Source organism: Perissodus microlepis, chromosome 22 (genome assembly GCF_051167445.1).
Source record: "Perissodus microlepis isolate ML-2025 ecotype Zambia chromosome 22, ASM5116744v1, whole genome shotgun sequence".
Taxonomy (NCBI): Eukaryota; Metazoa; Chordata; class Actinopteri; order Cichliformes; family Cichlidae; genus Perissodus; species Perissodus microlepis.
In genome coordinates this window covers 17579599-17596951 of record NC_140481.1, presented here as the reverse complement: position 1 = coordinate 17596951, position 17353 = coordinate 17579599, and the positions used below count along the sequence as shown (strand labels likewise).

The window sequence follows — 17353 nt, the reverse complement described above, 5'->3', positions numbered from 1 at the left end:
GTCACCGGTGGAAGTGCAGAACACATGGACCTCACCACATGCTGCGTTTCCTCAAGATGCTCTGCAAGACCTTTACTTGTTTGTGGGTCTCCTTGGCTTCAGTTTTGTGTTCAGTAATGGAATAACATGCTCTGTTGGAGTGATATCAGGTGACTGACTTGGCTCTTGATAAATATCACATTTCTTTGTCTTGAGAGTCTTGGGTTGCTTTCGCAGAAAGATTTGGATTGATGTGTACAAATAATTTAGCTGAGACCTGTGTGAGCTCCTTTACATGTCTCCTGGTAAAGTTTAGTCTATCCTTGTTTTTGAGTATAACCATTACCAAGGCATCTCTTAATTGCAGGCTTTCACACTGATCTGGCCACTTTCGCAAGTCTGTTCTTGACTTGTGTAGCAGCTGTGAAGTTGTTTTTCTTAAAACATGGAAATAATTCTGGGATCACCCACTTTAATTAATTGGTCTTTCAGGTGTTTTGCTGTTGCCGAGCTGGCCAGTGCATTCATTGTTTTTGAAGAAGAAAGTTAATTTGGACACTTAAGGGCGTAATCTCTCTTCTGGTTTTTCAGACTAATGATGACACTTGCACCAAAATCACTTTGGACCTCATTTTGAGAATTCCAGTGAAAAGCAGCAAAACGCAACTTAAACACTTTGCATGAACAGATCTTTTACCTGTACTGCTTATCAATATGTGCCTAGTTACTTTAGAGCCTCTACAAATAGAGGACTATGCATCAAAATTGCTTTTCTAATTTCAAATTAATTTCATTCTTTTTTTAAAATCCCTTGAATTAAAACTGAAACTTGGCACTTAAAACACTGGCTGACATGAAATCCACTGTGGAAAAAAAAATATTTTGTCCAAATATTTGTGGCTCTAAGTAATTATGAACTTCACCTTGGAGGATTAAAAGAGGTCATCTTGCAAGAAAACACAGAAGAAACCTCAACTTAAAATAAATAAATTCTGGTGTTTTAGTTGTGAGGTTTCATGGAAAAACAGAAGCAGAAGGTTATAACAAACTGTCTGGTTTTATTTTCTCTTTCATAAATAACACTGAACAAGCATTGTACAGTGATAAATAACATTTATACACTGTAAAATTCTCTGTATTACAAAATACAGTATATGTGTAATGCACTTGATACAGATGGGGAAGTATTACATTTCATAGCACCACACATGACCTCACGGCCCTTTAGGTTAATGATCCCTCACTCGGTATAACACCTGCATCCCAAACCCAGGTCTTATATGGGTGTCTATGAAACATACTTCCCTTAGGAATCAGTTGTTGCATAACTATATCTAAAGTTAAGTAGAGCCCACGTAGGAAGAACCAAAGCCTTTAAGTGTAAAACTAAATTTTTGCACAATCTGAGTTCCCAGGTGAGACGCTTAAACGTAATGACGTGTCCCCACGGTGGCCAATCGAGCTTCATTTATGTGTTTGATTTTTGCATTAAACATGACAAAAACAAAATTTAACACGCACACAAACCCCCCCCCCCCCAAAAAAAAACCCCACTTCCGAGCAGAGCAACTTCATTAATCACGCTACGTTTCAGGAGAGTCTCTGTTAGGGGACATCTAAGACTTTAAAACAAACCACATTTCCGTACTTTTAAAACATGACTAAGTGTTAAGTGATTTTTTTTCACAAGCTATCAGTTGTAAGACATGTTCCCCTCTCTCCCTCTATACGTAAACTGTCAATTCAAGTAAGAAGCTGTAAAAGTGTTTCGATCTGACGATAAAGATGTTCGTGTGATCTGTGTGCAAGCAGTCAGTCATTTCAGGGACTCTCCCAATACCAAACAAGCTGTTCTGATCACAGATACCAGCGTGTCTCGTGACGTCTCTTTCAAATCATAGGCAACTCAGAGATGTCTGTCAAAGAGGCAGCGGGAGGTAAAAGGCAGGCTCAACACTGAAATACAAACCTGGGAAAGGTGATACTCTGGAATATAGATCAAATAACTTAAATGCAGCTTTTTGTTCACGTTATAACCCGACTAAGCGATTCCCCTCACTTGGCTAAAGAGCTTACTGGTACATACTGGTATGGGCTTTTTTGCTTTAAACTGTCAAAATTATTGCTAAATTCAAACCGGAAGGGGCCCTTTAAACCAACATTTAGTGTGAAAATAACTCTACAGCTTGCCAGTCGACTGACAGCATGGAATGTGTTTGGGTGAAGACAGTTTCTGGTGTTAAGAAGAACAAAAAGGTACAAAAATTAAAATTAAAAACAAAACAAAAAGTTGCACCAGCATCACAAAGCAGGCTTTTTGTGAACAACTACAGGAACATTAAGATGTGTAATTTTTTTTAATCTTTTAAATAGGAGCCCTTAATATTCCTCTATCAGACTTGGTCTGAGGAGCAGCATCACAATAAATGTAAAAAATAAAAAGTAGTATCACATTCATCCCTTAGTGTCTGTGTTGTGTTTGATTGTCAGCTTCTATGACACATCCAGTTTTTCCTTTTGACCAACCAAACCCATTTGTAGTTCATCTGTATGAAAATAATGTTTGTCTGTAGTGGACTGTGCAAACAAACCTACAGCATGAGATCCTTGTTGTATTAAGAGCTTAAAGAAATATATAAAAAAAAAAGTTACCAGGTGATGTCCATCACCACCAACAAGTAAAAAGTCTTAAGTTGCACTCAGCCTCACCTCAGGCGAGGCCGGGGTCATAACGTCTCATAAGCTTCCTCAATTCACGGCACATTAAAAAATAAAAGCTTCTTTATCTCATGGAGCTCACATCTCTGTAATCTAAGTAAGATAAACCCCAAATAACACACAGACTTGGGTTTGTGTTATGTCGTATGCATGACAGCATTTCTTATTAGTTTGGTTTCAGCACTGAAATGTGACATTCTTGCAGTTTCGTTCTTAGATGTATTGCACTGATTTATCAAATCAACCATTTTAAAGAAAAGAGAAAAAAAAACTCTATAATTCTCCAGAAAAAAGAAAAATCTCACAGCAAAAACAAAAACAAAAGTAAAACGAAAGTTAACGAAAAATCAAAATGGATCACCAATGTGGCGGGAATCGCTCGCAGGGTGTGCGGCTCTCAGTTAAACATATTGGATTATAAACTTCCCGGCTCTCCTCTCAAACCTGCAGGAGGTGCTCAAACTGAAAGCCTACGCTCACTGGGAGTGTTCCCGCCTTCTCCATAGTCCAAAAATAAGACACTTAAAAAAAGGGAACCATAATTAAATGCCAAATAATTCAAAAATATTAATAATGCCCTTTATTACTCATACTGCAAATAAGCAAAATCAATCATCTGAAATAAAATAGAAACAGGTATACTTAAAGGTGCATAGGCTGGTGTTCTTTTGACACTGAAATGAAAAGTAAAATCGGTTCCTTTGAAAGGACCTGCACATTCAGGGAAAAAAAGCAGGCATTTCATTTCCTGCCATGTACTTAAAAACTCGCTCACTGTGCTACCCGCCATATTTTTGCCCACTCTCATGGCAAAAGTGAAACAGTCACGTTAGATCATGTAGAAAACAAACTTTGCATTTTAACCCAAACTATTATTTTGTTAGTGCTTTTGGTGCCAAACCGCAGTAAAAGAAAGCAAACATCTTAAGTGTAAAGGTAATAAAACAGAGTCTGAAAGCTCTGCTCCTGCCCAGCATTCAAGCTACAGTCTCAATAAGTGTATGATTAACTCATGCCACTGCCACCATCTCCCGCCTCCCAGTGTGGACTTTGTAAGTTGAAGTTCTACATGAGCACAAAAAAAAGGATTAAATATCGTGACTACTTCGCAGGTTGCCATGAGATCGTCACATTTCTGCAGACATCTCATGTAACAAATGTGAAAAAGTACCATTAACAAAAAACAAATAAACTACCATTATGACGTACCACGTTCATCAGCACCATTATCAGGCGCGTGGTCCCGCACTTCCACACCGACTACAGGCGTACACTTTTAGGGTGCTCAGAGCGAGATGCCGGGACGATCGCTGCAGTACGTTACCGTGCCGCCGGCGTGTTTGGGACACCAGCTGAACTGTGCTGGTTCCCTCAAGGATACGTGCGTTACAATTGAGTGACCAGGTCGCGGCTGCTACAGCCACGTGTGGCGATTCGAGATCACACGATGTTGATGCAGTTTCCGCTTCCAGCTGTCACCCTCTTGCTGCAGTAGGTGAAGCTGCTGTGATTGGTGGAGGAGCCGTTCATGTGCGACGACTTCAGCTCCATCTGGCAGGCGGCGATGGCTGCGTTGAGCTCTACCTGAGCCCGATGCACGACGTAGAACATCAGGCCGATGCTGATGATGATCTGTAGAGCGGAGCAGAGCAAGAAGCTTTGTGTTAACTAACGATTGTGGTAATGAGCCTTCTGTTTGTGTAATGATGACGATAATAAAGTAAAGCACTACATTTACAGGCACATCGTTTTGTCTCCTAAAAGCAAAAAGGGATGAAGACAAATTTTAGCTACCGTCTAACGTTTAGAAATTAAAACAGTAACAATTAAGTTAGTAGTTATAAACCAGAACAAATATCGATGGAACTTATTTAGTTCAAAAACTAAAGACATTGCTGTGTTCTTCTGTATTTAAAGACATTTCACCTTCTAGACAACTCACATACCTATGAAAACTAAATCTCGAAGCCAGCTGGAGTTTGGCATTTAGTCACTTTGGAGTCTGAGTTTTTCAGAACAAGCCCAAACAAATAATAGGACTTCAGAGGCAAAAACTCTGTTAGCAGCCTCTGAAACACTGCGTTAATTATACTGAAGGACAACCACCAATATGTTTATGATATAAATCACACGTAATTAGTTATTTAAAGGTTGGTTTTAACTCCAATTCATTCATTTTCTCCAGTTCACTTTAAGGTAGCAGGGAAGAGGAGCCTATCTGTACTGCTATTGAGCGAGAGCCATCTATCACAGGGCAAATCCAGAAAATCCGACTGTCCATTCCTCATGCTGGTGTCAGGGAAGCTGGACTACATCGGCACCTCCCATAGTTTCCCATCATGACTGGCTTCCATGTGAATATGGCCAGCTGTCAATGAGATAACATGAAACACTAATACCCTTGTTCTACTCACCAGACACTGGACTCCTGACCTTTATTAACTCTTCCCTGAGCACCTGTGAGAATTACATAAAACTAAACAGGTGTTGGTGATGCTGTAAAACTGAAATGAACTTGAGCTGACTTTTCTGGCACAAACAAGAGCAATGCCTGGAATAATACTTCACAGAAAAGTAATAGAAAGTTCTTCTTAGAAGCAAGGACCAGGTCTGTCACCTGTTGCTTGTGTGTGTAGGTCATATTTATTTTCTCTGTTACTATTGTAACTCTAAAGAAAAGTGTTCAACCTGCATTTCACATGGTCAGACTGGCGTACACGCAGGCTTGGCCGGTGGAGAGCACATTCTTCTTGTTGTGGGTTTGATGTTTTGGTCGATTACGTGGTTTTGTTGTGTTTTCTGACTCACAAAAACCTACAACAAGGAGTGCCTCAAAGCAAAGACCTGCCTAAAAGGGCTGAATAACATCTAAGCAGGGCATCTGGTGGAGATACAGAAGAGATAAAGGTCAGGAAATACCAAAGCTACTCCTTAATCTATTTAAAGCGCCTAATATAAGTGAACAGGATGCAGTTAAAGTGTATTTTGTACTTTAAAAATACTCTATCCTAAATAAAAATCTTAAATGAGATGTTTTAAAAGGAAATGTGATCCAACGTGGATAACATCCTTCATAAGGGAACTTTTTTGCACTTGATACTGAACGTTCTATTAAATTAAAATGAAATTAGAAATTAAAAATCTTCAGGTCTCAGGAGGTTAAAAAAAACCCATCCATAGTTGTCCATTTGGGACAAATTCACCAGAGAGAAACCTTTGAGTGGGAAACTGGTTCATTGCTCATTGACCACATTGCTCGTCAGTTCACTGTTGAACATTGATGTTTTTTTCTTGGCATAAAGTGTCTCATCGCCTGAGAGAATTTGGACTGAAAGCTCATTGACAGATCATTAACAGAAAGGCTAAACTGAAACCTGCTGAAGGACATATAGTGCACGAATAGAGGAAGATGTCAGTGAAGTTTGGAAGAAAGGTCATTGTCTAAAAAATGTTTTCTACAGCAGGAATTGCTTCCTTACTGCAACGCAAAAAGGTAAACACACACATCAGACATTCATTCATGCATCACTGTTTCCTTCTTTAAAAAAACAAAACAAAAACAAACCACTTCCTGTATGTAAGCTTGTTTTCGTCACAGTAGTTACTGTTCTCCATTTTAAAGCATTTTCCACAATACATTTACACACAATTTTTTTATTTTATATCCACAGCTATTATTATTCCTTCAATAATCACCAATATTTAAGAATAAAAATTCAGTATGGTCACAAATAGGGGTGTGTTGATAACGAGCTCCGCTGGGCTTTTGTTCTTTAAATGTCAGCACTATGTTGAGCAAAATGGGAAAGCAACATATAATCTCAAATCTCGGATATTTGAAAATTGTTACCTTCGTACTCAATATATTATCACCTCCAGCTCACCTGCAGGCTGAAAACGAAGTAGCCGCTGACGCTTTGCTCAGCGATGACATCCTCCATAGTACGAAGTGTGGTGCCCAGGTAGGAGTTTAGAAGCTGTGTGGGCAACAGGCCCACAGAGGAGGCCACCAGGTAGTTTGGCAAGGACACATCTGTGATCTGTGAAATGGGAGCAGTGATTAAAAAAAACCCCAAAAAACAAAAACAGGTTTCAAACTTTAATAAAATAACAGTAAAACACACGAGAAAAAGATCAGATTTAATCATATTTAAACATCTATAACTAAAAGACTGTCTTTCAGTTTTTAGTCTTCCAGTTATTTCAACAATGTTGAACTCTGTCAGTCTGTGAAAATCAAACTTGTCTGATTTTGTTGTGCCCTGAACTTTGTGTAGTTTCCAAAACCTGTTGAGTTTTACTGAAACGTTGTAAAGCTTTTAAAGAATTTAAAAAAGAAGCTACGTGACAAGGTGGCATTGTCCTTTTCTAAAAAAGAACATATGAACAACTCCAGCAATTGAATAACTTGTTTTACGACTTTTTTTTTTTATTTTTTTTTTTTATATAAATTGTAAAAGTACTGATTTTTTTATTGTTTATTTACACGCTTTTATATATGTACACCGAATAAATTCTTATGAGGATTGGCTTCCTCGCAGGATAAATAAATATGATACTAACCACAGTAAATTGGGTTAACTAAATAGTTTCTAACAAATTTGAGTGCTGAACCTGCACCCATCATGCAAAAACAGCTCGTGTTCCCATGGCGTTTGGCACCAGGAGAGCAGTCTGGTCCCCACGGGCTGCCTTCCACGAATCAGGCTTGTTCTAGCACGTCCCAGAGATGCTCGATCAGACTGGGATCTGATAAAGCTGGAGGGTGAGTATGGTCTTTGAGCTACTCCTGAGCGGTTTCTGTGCATAGGCTGGGTGCTCTGCTACAGGAGACGGCTGCAGTTGGGGAGTGTCGCTGCCTTCGGGGTTTGTTCCGGTTAGTGGTACACGAGTAAATATAACATTCGCATGAACGCCAGGACCAGAGGTGTCTCTGCAGAGCACTGCCAGTGGTGTCAATGATGTGGCTTAGTGCTGTGCTCACAGGCTACATCACAACTGAGTCCCTTCACCTCAGTTACTAGAAAAACTACTCAAAGGCAGGATGCTGTCTTTAAAAAAAAAAAAAAAAAAAAGAAAAGAAAGAAAGAAAAAATGTTGCTACAGACCCCTTCTTCTTCTTCTATTTTATTTATTTATTTATTTTAAATCTAAAAGGTGTTAAATAAATTTTGGTGCAAGTATCCTGAACTTTGATATGTCGGTATCTCCAAACAACCACCTTAATATAAATATACCGGTATATATAAATAACTGCTGGCTCGCTGTCACCCTTGATCTCTTGATTAAGTGATGACATAAGCCTCTGTGCACCCGTGCTGGCTGTGGGAGGATGTGACCTTGGCACCGTGTGCTCAGTGACTACGCTGCAGCTGATAGCAGTGTGTCAGGGGTTTTGGTATGTTGCTGCAAGACTGTCTGTGCCAAAATGTTATCAGGGCTTGAAAACATTTGCGCTCGATGCGGCCAAAGTGTCTCTTTGCTGGGATAAAATCCTCTCCCGTTATCACACTAGACACTGATAAGAACTTAGGTTACACTTCACAAAACACTGACATTATCGAATCGTGGTTAATCAAGCTAACATTGTAGTCCGGGCTGTTTTTTCGCCAAGCACTTTTCCCTCTGCACGGTCATGTGACAGGCTTTTTCTCCTCGCAAGATTAGCCTTGATGTGTCCACGCCACGTGCCAACACAATCAAAATGCCTTCAGCTGATTTCTGAGACATCTGTGAGAGCTATAGAAGAAAATGAATGCAGTCTCTGAAGCACAGGGCCTCTGAAGTCCCACCCAGGCATCGGGCACACACAGCTGTCTTGTATGCGACCAGGGAAGGGCCAGTCTGTGGTATTTTTAAGACTGTGCAGAGAATTCCCACTGAACCTCCTACTTGCTTCTGCAAGCCTGTATCACGATAATCTGCAAATTCAAGTGAAAAAAATATCGCCCCGTCTTATGACTGGCCTGATTTATTTAGAGCAGTAGCAATGCAGGCCTGACTTTGTGCTTGTAAACAAAACACTAGGTGCTTTGACTATGCAGTAAAATTAGGATTGCAACTGTCATGCCGTTTCTCTTTTTTACTCATACTAATGGAGTGTGAAGAACACTTAAAACATGCCTGCTTGTACCGAAGGTCCATAAATCACACACAAAGACTTCCCAGATTGCTTCATCAGCTCATTATGACGAGTGTTGAAGCCAGGCTAGCGAGCAGGTATAAAAGTGCAATAAAATAGATGTGCGGAGATGAAAGCGCTCACCTGAAGCTCAACGGATTCACAAGCATTTTTCCTGAGCTGTCCTATTGTTTTGCTAACTGCTGCAGTCTCTGTGTCGTTTTAGGTTACCCGTGATAATGTAGCACCACCGACTTCAGCAGAAAGAAGTGAGGGGCACAGTGAAATGTAGCCTCACCCGCAGAAAGTGCTTACCAAGGGCAGGGCAGACAAGACATAACTCTACTGCGAGCCGTTACGGGCCTATGCTTAGAAATGGCTCGTTTCTCTTTTTATTGTGGAGAATAAGATCGTACAGATACAACAGCAGCTCGGCTTTACAATGAACCTCCAGATGAGATTAAGTATCCAGCAAGAGCCTGAGTTGGGGTTGAAAGTGAAAATGTTGCAGGGAAAACAGGTGGTGAGACTGAAAAGCTCCACTCTGACAGTCATTTCTCCACCAGAAACCAAAGAATTTCACATGGAAGCGACTGCGACACGCATCACTGGGTGATGTGATGAATATATCAGTTCTCCATCCTGATCATTTAACAGCAAATGCTATCACTTCTCCACCACCTTCTTTACTTAGAAGGAAACAGCCACCTGACTGTGTTAATCAGGTCTCTTCTTATTAAAACATCATGCTTTTCTTAATAAACCAAATAAATATATATCAGACACTACTACCAAATAGACTTCTCAGAGATGCTGAAGTCTGTGTCTGGAAGGTGCATGTCAGTCTACAGCATAGGCAATGCAGTCCTGTAAATCAAGCATTAGCATCTGAGGACAAAGGCCAATTTTCTCCTCAGATGCAGCCAGCAGATATCTGAGGCTTCCTGCTCTATCTGCTCGATTACAACCTTATTTTGATTCTTATGCCGGATGCCCCTCCTGAAGCGGAGATTTGTCTCTCCCCCTTATCTCAAACCAGCAGTACTTTGCGTGTTAGGCAAATGCATTAACAAATGCAGGTAAATTCAAAAGCACCAATCCATTGCAGGCGATAGTTTATTGCAAAAATAAAATCATTCTTTTGCCTCCTGTCCTTGTCAGGTAACCAGAGCATGCTTGTGACTGATGAGTACAAATTCAGATCCCAAAGTTGGCCCGGGCCTCCACATTCTGCATATGTATACATAGATACCCGTTTAGAAAGATTAGGACTCCACTAACTCCAGTACACTGTGGTTGGTAAATGCTTTGCTATGCTAAGTGTGTCTGCTTGCCGCTTGGTGCCGAGCAGCTAGCGTACGGGGTGCTTTAACAGCATTTTTCATAAAACAGCTGCATGATGCTATGTGAGCAGTCAGAACAAGTTGCATACCAGACAGGTGCAGATCCAGGAGGAAACTGCTGATAAAAGTGTGGAAATAATGATTAAGGCTTACTTTCAATGCTGTCTTTGTGATTTCTTTCAAGTTATCATTTGACACCATATTATTCATTATCGAAGAAAGATGCAGATGATAGACATAATGATATCTCAATAAAACAGGTGAGTTTTTCTCCAAGCTTTTCGGAGCAACATCAACCAAGAACTCAACAAGCTGCTTGTAAATCTAAAATATGTCAAAAGAAACAAAAAACTCCTTAAAAAGCCTGACAATGAGTCAAGCACAGACACATTTTCCAAAGACAAACAGCTGTCATAAGCTGGAACAAACCAGCAGAAAAGTGACAAACGCAAACTGGCATCCAAAAAAATATGACCTACATCTGTAGCATTTGTTGTTTAGCCATTTTAGAATTGCAGCCTTTTTTGTTTGCTTTGACCATGTATGTAATAACCCAGAGCAAGCTGAAGATCACCATCGTAAATGACTGTCAGTGAGCTCACCTTGTACTTTGACTCTCATGAGCTGACTGAGGGTACTAACAGCGCCAGTCACAGAGTCAGCAGCTGAGTAACAGAGTGTTAAAATCTGTCCCTTTGACTTTGACACCTCATTTTCACTTCTGCAGCATGGAGCAGCAAGTTCAATGTTGCAACTATTGTCATAGCGTCTCCACTTATCCTCCCATGAAGCACAGACAAGTCCCAACTATGAAGTATACAGCAAGGGGGAAAAAATGAAGCTACTGAAGTCAGTCAGGCAAAAGAAAGCCATCTGCTAGGCTTAAGCTATGTCATACTCAAAGTCCATGATCAGGTAAACTGCTGACTTAGTGTAGAAATAAAGACTAACAATGCCCATATTCAGAATTACAGATTCTCATACTTGATGACACTGTATGTCTGGGAATTATCACCAACACAGTCTGAAAAACCTTCATTTTAAAACACATTGTGAGCATATTTTACACGAACACCCTAACAACTAAAAAAACAAAACAGGCTCACATTTGGTGCCATTATCAAAGGAATCATTGTCCAAACAGATCCCCACCGACTCTAAACCCTTATCTACGTCAGCTCCCTGCCTAACCTTGATATCCATACATCTGACTTTGAGATGCTTCTCAAATAGCAGCCTATCAGTCAGCGTACAACAGCAGCACAAATGCTTATTGCGTCCCGTGATTCTTGTACCCACAAGGCTTCTCATTATTACCATGCTCTCATCTCACCATTATCAAATTACCGTCTGAAGTTGTAAGGGTCGTTTTGAACAGTAACTGTAGATATGTTAATGCAATATTGATATGTTAAACCAAAGTCTAGTGTTCACGTAATGCAGTGCAATAAATAACTTCAACATGTTGCTCTCACACGCTACAGGGTAGATTAAGATTTCATACCCCTTTACAGGACTTCTCTCTATGTTCAGTAATAAAAATCACACTGGGGACACATTTAGATAGTTATTCAGATCAACCAGTATAGCGGTCGAACACCTCAATATTTGCATGAGGGTTATAAAGCAGATTTTTTATCTCAGTGTGGTGACATTAAACTGTGAGAAATCATAATCAACGCAAAGCACTCAACTCTATAAAGTTGACAAATGTCTAACCAAATCAGTCACCCCGGAAAACCCCACTGGTTTAGCACCATACAACCTCTGTGCTTGTGAAACACACTTACATCATCAGCTTTTTTCCCCTCCTTGGGCTTGTGCATCAACTCCTTCTTGCTGTAAGCTATTAATGTCTTTCAAGCCCAACGCTTTGCATCCAATTTTGCATGTTTGTGCTTCTGCGTTTTCCAGTATTTAAGGGGGATTTCTCATCAGACAATACTTTTAGCATGTTTACCGTTAATCAAGCTCTTTGAGCATGATAGATGCAGCAGATTAAATGTAGTTTTTGTTTTGAGATATAAATATATATATTTTTTGTGTGTGGAAAGGATGTCCCAGCTAAATTTTATTATAACTAGCAGGAATAAATCCTCTCAGTGGCAATTTTACACATATTATAAATGACATTACTGCCTACACAAGGAGTGTGATCCTTAACCTCCTAAGACCCAAACTCTTCCACAGCACGCATTTTTGATTTCTCTTTGATATTTGGGCATATTGGGGCCGATGAATGTAAAAAACAAAGAATTACCTTTTTTTTTTTTTTTTTTTTTTTAAATCTGATTCTAAGAAAAATGAGAGCCACATATGAGGATATTCATTTAAAAGTTTGATAGAACAGTAGCAGTAAAATGTCCTCGTAAGTGGACATCAGGCCCTTGTAGAGCAAAATTGAGTATTTTGGTCTAAACAACCCAAAATGTGATGTCCACATATGTGGACTCCAGGTCCTAGGAGGTTAAATGTATCTAGAAAGACAACTGTGGATATACTGGGTAAGTGAACCTATGTTTTTTGCATGGCTTCAACTTGTAATACCTTGTTTGTTTGTTTGTTTTTTTAAAATAGTCCTATTGTTTTCATATCGAGTGACCCATCCTGATATTCTATAAAACAGAGGATGATCACTTAAGCCTTTTACCTTTTTGGATGTATCAATGAGTTGAGTGAGGAAGATAATGAAGGGGTATAAACTATCCATGCAATGTATGAAGGTCAAGGGCCTCGGTTAAATGTAGGAAAGCAGTTGAAAGCAATATCACAACACTGATCTGACATGAGAGTCATCTCAAAAAAATAAAAATACACAGGAAACCAAACAAAAAAGGCAGCCCCTTAAACTAAATTGTGTTTATGTCACCAGATGTTCAAGAGACAAAAAAACAAACAAAAACAAAAAATTGCTCCTAAATATAAAACCTGAAATATGGCTACTGACCACTGGGAGCCACATCCTAGGAGCACTCCGTTTATCTGCAGAAAGAATGAGTTTCCATTCTCTGTGGACCGGCTTCCTATTTTCATTTCCACATTTAGACTCCGGTCTGCCTTGAATATTGAAGTAACAGGCCAACTACTCTTTTCAGTGTCCTAAACTGAAATGAAACTGGCAGTTCCTGACTTGTATCTAGATAGTTCTGATTTCCCCTGAGATTCAGCTGGCCTAGAAATAAGAAAAATGCATCCCCTCTAAAACACACACAAAAAGACCACAGAATTAACTGTCAGGACTCTGTTTGATTTGTTCAGCCATCATCTGGCACAGTAATGAATTCTTCCCAGAGCCGAAGAAGTGCTGTGACACATCTACTGCAATTTGTGAGTTTACACGATGGCCTAAGAAAACCTGGAAACATACTCACCGAGAAAACTGCATTTTGGAGTCCAAAAGGTATGGGGGTGAGTCTTGCTAAGGCCACAATTTTGAGTCCACTTCCTCCTTCCACCACGCGTATGACGGCACTGAGCTGTTCGTTGTTTCCAACTTTATTCAGCACCCAGTCAGTCAACAGTCGTTTGCACACCACGTGTGCCACAAAGGTCCCTATTAGAACCCCCACCATAACTAGTCCCATGCCCAGCACAAATCCGTAGAGGTAGCCAGCAGCCACATTAAGAACAATATATCCCCATCCACATGGAAAGGACACGATAATCAAACCAACTATAAAGAGCATGGCTCCAACAAAGCTGTCCAAACTCTCCACCCAGAGCAGGAGGTCCTTGAGGTATTGGCGTACCAGAGCCACCGAGGAGAAGCACACAGCAGTGAGGATGCACGCCAGCAGGGCGCTTTTAAAACAGAAGGTGGTGATACAACACGGGTGTCTGAACTCTGCACCACCGGTGAAGGTCGTCCCCCCTGCGTCAACGCTGGCCTCGGGAACACCATCCGACTTCCCCAAGCCAGCCCCCCTCTCATCAAAAGCGTTGCATATTAGGATGTCGATTTTGTCACACTCATCCGTGGAGGTCTTCTGCAGCCAGCGGTTCAGCTGGATCTGCGTCTTGCCCACTGCGTGCTTTACAAGCTTGGTGAAAAGCTGCACGGTCGTAGCCCCTGACATTGACATGTCGGTCCTCAAACAGCCTCTGGGGACCAGCAGTGGAGCTCAGATTGACCTGGAAGCAGCTGTTATGTTACAGGTTCCTAGAAAGCGTCTAAACACAGTCAAAGTCCATCTCAACAGAGACAAGTAATCACAAACTTCGCAGACGATGGCTTCAGCATAAGTAGTAGTCCATTGCTCTGGTGCTCTTACTGCACTGGCATAGTAAGGCATACAGGTAACCTTTTGCCATTACATTAACTGCCCAACTTAACCCGTGTTAGCAGTTTATCTCGGGTACACCAGCTGTGTAGCGTGCCAGCGCAGTGACTTGATGTTGTCAGTTTTGTAGTCGCTGTCTAAAGCACTCGCCATCTTCAGAGTTGTTATCACTTCGCTCAGGACAAGGTTGAGTCAGTGGCCGGAGGGACACGACAAAGATGGGTCTGCATGACAAGGGGAGAGCCTGTGCTATCCACATCAACTTCCAGGACTCCCCCAGTATTCACATCCAGCTTTAGCGATAACTCACCAGCACAAATCACTGCGTGGCTAACTTACTCTCCGCCGTTAGCTAACTAGCTCTCTGCGAGGATAAAGTCCAACAGTGCAATCTCGAGACTAAAACCACCGCCACCGGCCTTTCAGACCCGCCTCTCCCGGACACCAGAGCGACAAACAGGACTCACAAGCCGGATGTGAAAGCCCAGTTTGCTCTTTGTCTCCAGGCTAGCTGCTGTTGCTGTTTCACTCGTCGTCCTCTCTCCTGAGTGGATGCTGTCGATGTTGAAGCTATTCATACAGACCACTGTTTGTGTCCCAGAATGCCAAGTAACCTCAGCCCACGTGACCCACCGTTTAACTGTTTCAACCAATCAGAAAGCTCTCGATGTCACCGCGAGATCTTTTTTAAATAAGTTGTTTTTGAGCGATTGCTTGAACGATTTTGTTTCTGTCAGCCAAGCTTAACGCGATCCCTGTAACGTTTCTTTTACTTCAATCATTCGGAGTCTCTCTGTGTTTTTTAAGGCAAGATATAAGTAACAGATATCACCGTGAAATGTCCCCGTGTTGATACTCCTTACCGTCAGTGTGGCCGGGGACGTAGCTACGTGGAAAGCTCTCCTTTCTAAAAATAAACAGGAGCAAACACACAGTGATTTCATTAGAAAATTACAAATTACGCAACAAGAGGAAAATAAACATAGGAATTAGATTTAAAGATGGCCGGGATTTCATTTTGAACACACGTCATTTTTGATGGTTTATGAAATTTAAATAAATGTAACTGATAAACAACTGAAGCAAATTAAAACACACAAACACATACACACACGCATGAGATTCATATAAATTCATGAGAGCAATTTATTGTTGTTGTTACATGCTTTCTGAGACTTATTTTAAGTGTGTGTGTGTGTGTGTGTGTGTGAGTCTCAATGTGCAGAACAGATATTACCTATACCAGGGATGTCAAACTCATTTAACATCGTGGGCGCACTCTGACCTTCAGTGGGCCAGACCAGTGTAACTTCCCTTTCTGTCAGTGTAAATGCATGTAACTGCACATTTAATCCCCGAGAAGCGGTAATATAGGGGGGAAGTGCAATTTCAACAGTATTTCTCAGTTTTTCTACATTATTAATGTAGAAAATGACAGAAAGGTTTTTGGTACCTCATTGCCTACATAAACATTCCAGTACTGATATCATTATTAGTAGTATAAGTAAGTAGGCACTAAAAACAGGAACTTTTCTGTCATTTGATTATCTATTACTTTACTTTGGTATAGTATGAATGGCAATAGGAGAGGTTTTTATGAACTTGTGAAAAACTCATCAAAATACAGATTAAAGTTTAAATCTATGCATTCCTTCACACTTTCTACAACCTTTCAGTGGGCCAGATTGGAGTCTTTGCCAGGCCACTTCTGGACCCTGGGCTTTATGTTTGACACCCCTGATCTACACATATGTTTGCTCATTGGCATATAATCCTACAAAAAAGGTTCTCAATTCAGTTTTATTCTACTATAAAAGTTATATGTTTCCTCTTGATCACCTAAAATAACATGCTCTTAAATTCAGCTGGCAAAAGTATAGATTGTCTCCAATCAGTCTTCATTCACAACAAGATGAATTAAGCTTAATTTTCTTACCATGTTCATTCAAAATAGCTGTCAAAGAAGGAATCAAAAATAAATATCCATCATGCAATGAGGTGATGAAGAAGCAGACCTAAATGCAGTACATGTACCACAAATCTGTAACTGAACAATAGTACTGCAGTAAATATAGTTAGCATAAAAATACACTGCAGATTATTTTTATGGACATAATTTCACGTTTATAAAAATCTGGTTCATAATTTCAGGCGGCACACTACTGTGATATGTAGCAGAGTAAGAGCACTTTCACTTATTCTCCTGTATTTCTGAGAGCATGCAGTATAATATTATAGCCTGAGGGGAATCACCCTGCTTGGTGTGCTCAGCATAAATTCATAATGAGGGGAGTGAAGCAGACAATAAGTTCATTGGTGCATCTAACACCGCTTTCTCGGCTGTGGAGCTGTAAGCCTTGAGGTGGTATTCCTTTAAAAACAGGCTAACCCCTCCTGTCTGAGTATTATCTCACATAAACCCTGGACTATTAATTACATTATATGTTTTTTCTTTTTTTTTCATCAATGTAATTTTTGGTTTTGTTGATCTGTATTTTTGTGCTATCACAGCACCCCACTAGATGGAAGTGTTACACAGTTTTACAGCCATTTCAACCCACTACATGTGGCAGATTATAACATACATATCCTTGTTATACTTCAATATTCCTCTTCTTCTTCTTCTTCTTCTTCTTCTTTTGCTAATGCAAAGCTACAATAGAAATCATTCTTAATGAGTTGTTGTTGTTGTTGTATTTTAATTTGTTTGTTTTTTAGTTGTATGCATTTTCATTATGGTCAGATTAAAAGAGAGCATATACTGCAGCGAAAACACAGAAATGTCAGTCCTTGAGAGACTGGCCATTTTTGTGTGTTGAAGTGAGACCACCGTTTTCAAGCATTCAACTACCTGGGGGGAGGGGGATCTGTCTAGAGAGGACATCATAAGCCGACCTTTTATGTGGCCTTTG

At 40.4% G+C, this 17353-nt stretch overlaps 1 protein-coding gene across 1 annotated transcript; it reads right to left on the bottom strand.

Annotated features, from left to right (window-relative positions):
- Positions 1–1017: 1017 nt before the first annotated feature.
- On the bottom strand, positions 1018–15055 carry tmem64 (transmembrane protein 64). Its single transcript, XM_084918514.1, has 3 exons — positions 13533–15055; positions 6582–6737; positions 1018–4329 (listed from the first exon to the last, which is right to left on the bottom strand). Exons 1-3 carry the CDS (start codon positions 14241–14243, stop codon positions 4138–4140), a joined length of 1059 nt encoding a protein of 352 aa, XP_084774640.1. The 5' UTR covers positions 14244–15055; the 3' UTR covers positions 1018–4137.
- Between the last annotated feature and the right edge of the window lie 2298 nt (positions 15056–17353).